Raw genomic sequence first — 10,890 nt, 5'->3', positions numbered from 1 at the left:
TAGAAACTTAGTAAGACCCTGTCTTGAAATAAAATGAAAAGTGCTGGGGTGTAGCTCAGTGACAGAGCACCCTGGGTTCAATTCCTGGCACCACAAAAACGAATAGGTAAGTAGAAGCAGGAGTGAAGAGGCACAGCACCTGGGGACAAGGGCTTCTCAAGTGACTCCCATGGGGTAGCTAGTGTGGGGCTTCATTGAGGACATGTGTTTGAGCATTCTCTGGGCCTGGCACCTAGTCCATGCTCACTGGTTGTTAACTACACTAAATCTGATAAAGGAAAGCTCCTTCTCATCTTCCCCTGGAGGCACCACAGAACCTGCTGCATGCTCTGCTCTGCACCCAGGCACCCTGCACCGGGGCCTTGGCTCCTCCCAGGCAGGGACAGGGTGGGAGAACCGAGCCAGCAGGAGGGTAAGGGATGGAGAGCAATTGTTGGTGCTACCTTAGCACACAGCATTTTATTTTATTTTAAATTTTTTAAGATGTTGATGGACCTTTATTTATTTATATGTCGTACTGAGGATCAAACCCAGTGCCTCTCACATGCTAGGCAAATGCTCTACCACTAAGCCACAAGTCCAGTCCCTTATTTTATTTTTTGAGACATGGTCTCCCTAAGTTGCTGAGGATGGCCTTGAACTTGCAATCCTCCTGCCTCAGCCTCCTCAGCTGCTGGGATTATAGGTGTGTGCCACTGTGCCTGGCCTGATTTTTATTTTTAACAAAATTATACATGCATGTAGTTTAAAATGTTAGTTCTTTAAGGTTTGTTTTAAAACAGAAGGCACCTTCTTGGCTTCCTCATCTTGAAGTCTCTGGGTTGCCTCCGTTGGCATTTCTGTCTGTGCCACTAGGTAATAATAATACTGCTGTTGCTCTTGACTTTTCAGCTTTTGGCATTATTTGCTGGCGCATGGAAAACAAACACATCCCACTACTCCACTGCTGCCCATGGGCATGATCCCTTCCTCCCACTGATCCATCAGCTGGCTGCTTTTGTAGGGGTAACAATGGCATGCATCACAGAGAATTTTATTTCTAAGTAAAAGCCTGGGCTGGGAGGCAGTTAGGAAGTTGAGTGGCTTTGCTCCAGGGTGGTCCAGATGCAGGTTGCTTCCTCCCCTAGGATGACTCTTGTCCCCAAGGTCCAAGTTCAACACTCACATGCTTGTTACCCACAAAAGGAAAGATGGGCAGGAGAAGCACATACACATTTTTTCCCCAGTAGTGGGATGGAACCCAGGGCTGCTGACCACTGAAGTACACCCCCAGCCCTTCTTATTTTTTTGAGACAGGATCTCATTAAGTTGCCGAGGCTGCCTCCAAACCTGAGGTCGTCCTGCCTCAGCCTCCCAAGCAGCTGATGACAGGTGTGAGCCACCACAGCTAACTGCATACACACCTTTTAAGGGCCATGATCTGAAAACTGCATACCTCAGTAGTCATGTGGCCACACCTGGCTGCAGAGAAAGTTCTGAAGCCTGTTCCAAAGTGTGCAGCTACATGCCAGCTGAGACTGAAGTTAAAGGACCAATATGGAAGACAAACAGCAGCCTGAGCCAAACCCCACCTCCCAGTGTGCTTCACCTTGTGGATCAATCAGCAGTGCAGCTCCTGAGCCTCAGCAGCTTTAAACAACACAGGTGTGCACGCTCCTTGCTCACCTACATCCCTGTTTGCAGGTTGGAGGGAGGGTGCTGTTCACTGTGGGCAGGTTGGGGACAGCCAGCCAGGGCAGTCACATCAAACGCTCTGGTTCCATGCCAGAGGGAGAGAATGCCAGTCAAGTCAAGCCATCAAATGCACTCTAATAGCACAGCGGCCAGAATCAACCACATGGTCCCACCCAACCTGGGGAACCAGAACTGCTGGAAGGCAGGATGCCTGGCACCTCTGGCAAACAGCATGAAAACATGCTTGGCTTGGCCCCATCAAGTGTCAACGTTACTATTTCATGATGTACAAAAGCTGTTCATAGCTGAGCCATGCACAGTGCACGGTGGTTACTAAGCTTTTGTGTTTCCTGTACTTGTCATGAATTCATCCCCAAACCCTCCCCAATCCTGTTCTGTTCGGGCGGATTGCACCGTTTTCATGCTCCTCTTGTCATCTGGCAGGGTTTCTGGAGGAAGAGGATCTGAGCATGTGGGAGCCACCCATTTGCTTAACTTGAAGTGCCATAATGGCCTTGAACTACTTTCTTGTTCCTTCCAGATAGAAGTTGCTCTGCAGATTCATTATTTTTGTTCACTTAGTTCTTTACTTTTCTTTAACCTTAGCAGCATCAATCCTTTCAGCTAGTTCTCTGGAGCAACCTTTTTTTTTTTAATATATTTTTAGTTGCCAATGAATGTTTTATTTACACGTGGTGCTGAGTACTGAACCCAGGGCCTCACACATACCAGGCAAGTGCTCTACCACTGAGCCACAACTCCAGCCCCTTGAGTAACTTCTGAGAGGTGTCTGGGGCATATATCACCAAGAGCACCTGAAATGCCCTTGAAGGCCTATTCACAGTACGGAATCCTTCAGGCTCATCAGAAAAGTGTGCATGCTTTAAGCACCCCACACGTGCACATGACTCATGCACCTCATGCCAGGACCTCTGCAGGTGGGCAGCTGGTGAGCAGAGCCTCTTGGGCTCCGTCCTGCCCATCACCTCTTTGGGTGGTTCCAGTAGCCTTACTCAGAGGCCTGCAGGTGAGCAGGACAGCAGCAGACCAGCCAAATGCTGGCCAGGGGCATCCACGCTACAAGGTGTCTGATTGTCCACTTTTATGATATTTGGATTTTAATAGGGCAAAGACAGAGGAAATAGAAATCCTAAGAAATGTCACTGTTAGCTGTTTTTCATAGGTCAGCTTACACAGTAAGAAATCCCAACTCTCTCTCAAAATACAGCTGCCATACAGTCTTTTATTTGGGTCATACTACTTTCATTTCTCTGAAAGTATTTGCTCCGTGGACCACAGAACTCTGGTTTCATAGGGCTAAAGCCCACATGGCCCAGTGTGACCTTTCTTAGCTTTCCTTCCCTGGGCAGGAATGGTGGCAAACACATATACCCTGCTTTATTTTGAGATAAGAAGGTGACACTGGTGCATGTGCTGCTCTATAAATCAGTCTTCCCTTTAGGTTCGCAGTCTCTGTATAGGATTTTATGTCTGTTAGAGCCCCTTACTTGTCTGAGCATGTAGCTTGGCAAAAAAGGAAAGGAGCAGAGCAGAGAAAGAAAAAATAGTAGAAAACGGGCTGGGGCTGCACCCATGGTCCTAGTAAGTCACAAAAATGCTAGCCTGGCATGCTTGAGGCCCTGGGTTCAATCCCCAGCACTGCCAAAGGGGGAAAAAGTTATTGAGGGCTGGGGATGTGTCCACAACAGTGGAGCGCTTGCCTAGTAAGTTAAGGTGAACAAGAAGAAAACAAACCTGCTGGGGGTGGTGCCGTACACCTGTGATCCCAGAGGCTCAGGAGGCTGAGGCAGGAAGATCGTGAGTTTAAAGCCAGCCTCAGAAACTCAGCAAGGCCCTAGGCCACGTAGCAAGACCCTGTCCCAAAATAAAATATAAAAAGGGCTGGGGATGTGGCTCAGAGGTTAAGCACCCCTGGGTTCAGTCCCCCCATCCCCCCCCCCCCAAAAAGAAAGCAAACCCAGGACTGCCAGTTACCGTCCCAGAACCTTGGACAGCTGTATGCATGACTGGGCCTGTTTCATCTGTAAAAAGAATGGGGGAGTCAGAAGTAGTCATTTCTTGAGGTTTTCCTGGCCATAAATTCTACAGGTAAGTATTATTTGGTGAATTAAAGTTAAAATAATCTTGACAGACTTAGATAAGTAGTATGTTAATGATTAAACATAGAAAAGCTAAAACCACACATTTATTCAGTTCCACAACATACACAGTCCCATGTAATGTGTAAGGTTTGGGAGGAGAGGACTACTCCCTGGCCAGTCACAACCTGGCTAGTCACACTGTGGCTGTGCTGTTGTTAGCAGTTTTCATTTCCACGATGCCAAATTTTACCTTGTTGAGCCTGTAAGATTTTAAACATGAGTTGTAATTATAGAGTACGTGGTTATAAAGACCTAAATATAGGTAAATATAAAAGTAAAAATGTGGCATGAGGGATTTTCTACGCCCAGGTGAGTGAGATGTAAAGTACACTTAACTTGCAAAAACCAGAGCCCTCAGTCACTGCTCAGGAACACATCAGGTCAGGAATGACGAGCGGCCGAGGCACAAAGGGATGGTGCCTACAGCGGGGCTGAGCATGCCCGCAGAGGCTGCAGAAGCCGCTACATGGTCCTAGAGAACCCCACAAAGGCTGGTGGGCAGCCAGGGCAGAGTGAAGGGTCTGGTCCTGGGCACAACACCAGGTCCCACCCAGAAGACTGTCCACTGGGGGACAGGGAAGACGCCAGTGATCTGGAGCCAAGCTCTGGGACGGTCACAGGGCCCGGTGCCCTGTCTCCAGCAGCATGCTCTCCAGATGCAGCTTGCTGTCGCTCTCCACGTAGGGCTGGTGTAGCCACATTGACAGGTAGCTCAGGGTAAGGTCACGGTCTGCCGTGTGTGCCAGTTCTGCACCCACCGTGCGCTTCAGGAGGAGCTCCTGCCTGTACATGTCAGCAAGCTGGCGGGAAACCTCATCTGGAACAGACAGAGGTCTCCCTTAACAGCAGTGAATCAAGGAAGCACCTCGACTCAGGCCACACTTTCAGAGGCTCCTTGTGAAAACCCAGAACCAACAGCAGCACCAGAAGAGGAAGAGGTGGGCGTTCATCACTCCAGCTGGTGCCAGTTAGTACCATTAGCTATGTGGTAAGAAGCACGAGATCAAAAATAAGCACAGGCCTTTGTGTTAACCTATAGATGGCCTGCAGTGACCATGACAGAACAGTTGCCTCAAACTGACAGTATTTCTTAGCAACACCCTGTCTCAAAATAAAAAATGAATTTAAAAATGTATACTTAGGGCTTGGGATGTGGTAAATCACCCCTGTGTGCCTTACAGAGCTTACATAATGAATTACATTTTTCTCAGTAGTCCTTTCCCATGAGGGTGGCTGCAGTCATCTTGAATAGACAAACAAAACACTTTCTTCCTCAGTTAAAAAAGGAATAAGGGCTGGAGCTGTGGCTCAGTGGTAGAGTACTTGCCTGGCACATGTGAGGCACTGGGTTTGATCTTCACCACATAAAAATAAATAAAATAAAGGTATGGTGTCCCTCTACAACTAAAATATAAACATATATGAAATAAAAGGAATTTCTGCCTCTACAGAGAAGGTGGACTTCATTCCATTGGATTTAAAGGGCCAAGAACAGCAACTTGCATGATGAATTGCTATGTTTAATTTTCTTGCTGTTAGGTAATTAGAGCCTCATCTAATCTGAATAGTACTAAATCCTCTCCTGACCTCTTTCCTCCTAAATGTCAACTCAGAAAGAACTACTTACAGAAGTGGGTTGTAGGCCATGTGTGAAACAGAGGGGGCCGTTCACTCTCCTCCCTATAATGAAAATTTTCTAGTTCACAAATTCCCTTGGTAGTTGAAGACAGCTTTTCCATTTTCACCAGGATTTTGGTCTGAAAAGATATGACATTTGTAATATAATATTATTTAAAATCTGAATATCATTTGAAAACCGAAATCAATTTCAGATTGAATAGATTTCAAAGCTAAGTAGTTCTGTTGAGGCCAAAACTATAATAACCAAAAGCCGTTAACTCCTCGGACAGCAGATTTCCAGGGCAATGGACAATTGCTATGGTTTCATCAGTTTGGATCACTTCCCCAATAAGCCCCGGATTTCCAGTCTTGGAGGAGAGAGCACTTGCTGTGTCCCACTGCACTGTGATTAAGCAGCACGTTTCAGCAACAAAGACCTGGAGGATTCCAGGGCAGACTCTGCTGCTTTCTTGGGACACAACATGGGAGAGAAAGCATTAAATGAACTAATTTCTGACTCTTATTTACTGCCTCTGAGATTACTGAAACCTGTTGAGTCTGTTTCCTTATTTATAAAATGATAGTACTAAAAGGCAGCCCTGCACCCTTGACACAGGAAGGAAACCAGAACTCGTTGGCAGTGCCTCAGTGGACCTCAGCTGCCATCCTGAGCCTCCTTACCACACCCTCCCCCAGCCACCCCACTGCACAGGCAAGGCACAGAGTGGGCCGGGTAGCTGCTGCCTTCACAGCTGAGGATGAGAGAGTACCTGAAGCACCTAGTGGAGCTATATGAGGGTTTGCTAAATAAAATAAATGGAAGAAACTAGAATTTCAGATTTAAATAGGTCTATTAAGATCTTATTTCTAACTCTTGGCATAACTAACTTCATGAGCATGGGGTGTGGAAATAAAAAACATACAAATCATCAAAATCTTAATTCCTTGTACTTGGTCCTTCCACCTGCCCTCTGATTACATCTAAAGAGGTATGCTCTAAATTTAGGTAACATTAATTTTTAAAGGACTTTATTCCTTTCTTGAATCTTTTTAGGTTCGATATTTCACTGGGCCCAAGACCAAGAGGCAGGACTCATCACTTCTGTTTCATAGCTGAGAAAATTGCTCAAGGTTGAACTAGGGAACAAGGCCAGAACTTGATACCAGGTCTTCTGTTCCCAAGTCTTTCAACACCCAATCCTTTGCACACACTCACACTTCAGCATCAGGAGTGTCTCCAGAAGCTAACACAGACTGCTGAGAGACGTGAGTCCAGCTTAAGGAAAGGAATACACCAACACCCAAGGTCCAATTTATTAAAGACTTTTGAAGCCAAGTCTGGGAAATTATTCGCTCCAAATGCTAGAGGAAAATAGGAAAAATAATAACAATAGCTTTACAATCCCAGTGTTTGGGTTTTGAACATAGAATGTTCAAAATGGGTTATTTCCAACCCAATTCAAAACAGAGTAAGTTCAATGGAGCAAAGAACCTGTAACCTGACAGCTAGCATGCAGAGCTGTTTCCACAGGATTCTCTTAGAAAAGGAGCCTAGGCTGCTTAGAGAAATGGCTGATTCTAGGACTGAAGCAGGAAATGCACAAGATGAGCCTGGAACATCTTTCAATGCCAGCAAATGCAGAAGTGTTTAAAACAAACAAACAAAAAAAAAAAAAATTCACTATGAAGGGAGATTTTCAAAGGGACATGTGAGTCAACTGAATTTCTAATGGCCAAAGTAGGGACAATCTGAGCCAGAAAATAAAGTAGATTTGGATTACAACCCGAAGTATTAAGTAAATACCTTTTAAGTTCAAACTGATATAGATGGATAATTGAATAATTAACAAATGAGGGAGGAGACAAAGTTCCCATGTAGAAGAATTTGGAAAAATTCCAAATAATTTATATACATACTCTGTCCTTAGGAGGTACTTACATTTCAAATAGTTGGAAATAAATCAAAAGAATAGTATTTTGTGATACATGAAAATTACGTGAAATTCAAATTCTGCATCCAAAAATAGTTTTATGGGAACACGGCCACATCCGTCTGCTTATATGGATTGTCTATGGCTGCTTTAGCCACTCATGGCAGAGTTGAGCAGTTATGATGACTGAGACATTTACTCTGGACCCTAAAGTGGATGAACTGCCCTGGACAGTGCACAGTGACAATCCAGAGTCACATCCTGGGGAACGTTGAGATTTGTCGGATGGGCAGAGGAAGAGACCATTAGAGAAGGCTGAATTACCAATGGTGTTAAATGCCAAAAATGGACGAGCAAACCCCAAAGAGGTCCCCTGGTCCCAGTGACAGTGACCACAAGTGGCCAGTAGGTCTTACCAAACCATCCAAGGTAGCCTGCAATTCCTCACATAGCACCTCAAGCTCCTTATCATAGTGTGGATGCATCTTTTCTTCATTCCCACTGGAAGCTGGGCTGCTGCTATTTAATTCGATCTTGTCTTTACTCCTGGGTGAAACAGCAGATAACGGGTGAGACTCCACCATGGATGTGAGAGTTCTGGAGAGGACAGGCTGGGGAGAGCCAGGGGAAGCCAGGGATTTGAGGCTCTGCCAGTGGACAGAGGTAAGCTGCAGGGTGTTTATGTATTTTAAAATTGTAACTTTGAGAAATTAAAAACTTCTATAGGAAAATGCAAATGATAATAAAGCAGGTCTGGGGTTGTGGCTCAGTGGTGGAGCACTTGCCTAGCATGTGTGAGGCACTGGGTTCGATTCTCAGCACTGCATACAAATAAATAAATAAAGGTATTGTGTCCATTTACAACTAAAAAAATAAAGCAAAACCTTTAATTAGAATTTACAACTGCTAATACATTTTTCATAAATCCTTTGTCTTTTATTAAGAAATAAAATAAATTTGAGTGTGGTGGTACACACTTGTAGCTCCAGCTACTTGGGAAGATCAGGCAGGAAGATCACTTGAGCCCAAGAATTCAAGATCAGCCTGGGCAACACAATGTGTCATACCTAGTCTCAACAATGACAACAACAACAAATAAAGTAAGAAAAAATAAAGGAAGAAAAATTTAAAAAAACAGAATGAAAATGTAACAGTTTGAACATTAAGTCCCATTGACCTACTACCCAACCTATTCTTTCTAGGGGGTGCCAGTACTGTGGGATAAGCCTGTATCCCTCCTTTTTTTTCCCCCTTCAATACTGGGGATTGAAATCAGGGGTGCCCAACCACTAAGCCACATCCCCAACCCTTTTTATTTTTTATTTTGTGACAGGGTCTTGCTAAGTTGCTGAGGCTGGCCTCAAACTTGGGATCCTCTTGCCTTGGCCTCCTGAGTGGCTAGGATTATAGTAGTACACTACCATGCCTAGTCCTCCAATCTATTTTTATAAGTTTATACACAGATGTAACCATGAATAATATCTATCATAATTTTGTATTTAAAATGGATATATACAATAAATAGCTGGGTGTGGTGGTACATGCCTGTAATTCCAGTGTCTTGGGAAGCTGAAACAGGAGGACATGAGTTTGAGGTCAGGCTTAGCAACTTAGCAAGGCTCTAAGCAACTCAGTGAGACCCTGTCTCAAAATAAAAAAATAAAAAGGGCTGGGAATGAGGCTCAATGAATAAGTGAAACCCACCGCCACCAATGTGTACATACAATTAATAAAAGCTCAAACATTTAAACAAATGTACATATACACTTCATACTTGCACGTATCATTTTACTGCCTTTTTTTTTTGCCTAATATTTTATTTTTAAATTCATTTATATTGATAAATTCTTACCCTAAAATACTCCCATGACTGGTCTGCCCAGTTAAGGATGAAAATCAGAGCATAAGTAACTCTAAATGTACTTACAATAAACTGATTTTCAAGTTGGCAATGTTATTTGCAGTGGTAAAACCTGCATCATTGAGGGTTTCCCATTTCAGGATTAAATTGTGCCAGTCGGCTGCATTGTCCTTAATTTTTCTAGCACTGACTGATAAAACAGGCTTTCTGGGTGTTGCAATTCCAAGAGTCTTTGCTGATAGGGAGTAAGAGAAACACAATTATTATGGAACACACAAACACAATTGGCAGGCACAAGTATTTTTAACCCTCAACAAATTGACATTTTTTTGAAAAATTTTTTTTCTTGTCGATGGACCTTCATTTTATTTATTTGTATGCAGTGCTGAGAATCGAACCCAGTGACTCACACATGCTAGGTAAGTGCTCCACCACTGAGTCACAACCCCAGCCCCCTAACTACTTTCGAAGGCTGGAAGTACAGCTCTAACTTCCCACGAACATGCTTGGAAGGCTCCTGTGACACTTGCTAAGTATAATCTAGCCCTGATTCCCTAGTTGCCCCACCATCCAGCCACAGGCTCTTGGATACCTTAAGTTTGTTAAGAGATGTGTGGCTCTCAGGAGCTCCCGTGATGCTGAGAAGGAAGGACACGAGATGCAGGGGTAATCTTGATGAGTGGCCTCTGCCTTTCCTGGGGCTCAGGAGGAAGTCCATATTTCAGGCCTTGGAATACCAGTGTTCGTGGTTTCCAGTTAAAGTGAACCTGGCAGTTTTTGTTTGATTTTTGTTTTGAACTGAGAGGCACTTTACCACTTGAGCTACATCCCCAGTCCTTCTTTGTTTTTTGAGAAAGGGTCTTGTCACAGTGTTTAGGGCTTTGCTAAGTTGCTAAGATTGTTCTGGAATTCACAATCCTCCTACCTCAGCCTCCCAAGTCACTGGTATTATGGGTATACACAACTGTGCCCAGCTACTAGCAGCTCTTAAAAAGGCCTCTGCACATGCATTTTTCTTCTAAAAGTTCCTTACTTCCTCAGGCTAGTGCTGCCATCCCCCAAGCCAAACCCAGATCCCACTGTTTGGAGGAAGCAACTCCCAGACCAAGAACCAACCCAGGCTGCCTGTTCTACCCCAGCACTCCCTTCTCCCTGAGAACATAACAGACTTTTCATGGCCCTTGAGGAGTAGAGAACACACAAGAGTTGTATGGTTTGGAGGCTAGACTTCGAAGACCATGCTGCCTGAGTCAGAATTTCAGCTGTCAGCTGTGAGAACTGGGCATTAGTTGGTCTCCTGGCACCTCAATGCTCTCATCTGTAAGATGGGAATAAAAATAATATCTGCTTCACACGGATGCTGAGAGTAGCTATCTATGTAGTGCTGTGAAGGCCTGGCACATGCAACCATCCAGTGTACCATCCCTCTACTGCCCAAGCCTGCCCACCATTCTCCCCCTTGGTCCTTCCCCACTCTCTCCATGCCTCAGTGCTGGGTCTGTACAAGCTCCAACATGAATTAGAATTATTTTGCTGTCAGTGTGTCTTCAATCACCTGGTATAAGAGAGGGCTCTGCTTTTAAGTGTATTGATTCTTGGTTCACTCTTTACTTCAACAAATGTTTGCTGACTGCCTACAATA

The 10,890-nt window shown here is 44.6% G+C and overlaps 1 protein-coding gene across 6 annotated transcripts in view; it reads right to left on the bottom strand.

Moving 5' to 3' along the window:
* CINP (cyclin dependent kinase 2 interacting protein) overlaps positions 1-10,890 on the bottom strand; it is a 31,435-nt gene that overhangs the window by 18,887 nt on the left and 1,658 nt on the right. For 4 of the 6 annotated variants that reach the window (XR_013762284.1, XM_079130125.1, XM_079130127.1 and 1 more), the window contains exons 2-5: positions 9,315-9,483; positions 7,804-7,933; positions 5,464-5,593; positions 790-851 (exon numbers count right to left, since the gene is read on the bottom strand). Coding sequence is in view for 5 of the 6 variants with exons in the window: in XM_079130125.1 (XP_078986251.1) it covers positions 790-851; positions 5,464-5,593; positions 7,804-7,933; positions 9,315-9,483 (491 nt within the window). In the remaining variant the exon portion in view is untranslated. Of the gene's footprint in view, positions 1-789; positions 852-3,670; positions 4,654-5,463; positions 5,594-7,803; positions 7,934-9,314; positions 9,484-10,890 lie in introns of those variants that run through there. The other 2 variants (XM_079130124.1, XM_079130126.1) reach the window with 2 other exon arrangements.

The sequence above is a fragment of the Sciurus vulgaris genome (genome assembly GCF_902686455.1).
Source record: "Sciurus vulgaris genome assembly, chromosome: 2".
NCBI classification, from domain to species: domain Eukaryota; kingdom Metazoa; phylum Chordata; class Mammalia; order Rodentia; family Sciuridae; genus Sciurus; species Sciurus vulgaris.
Note: the sequence above shows the minus strand (reverse complement) of the source record. Positions and strands in the feature narration are given on the sequence as shown.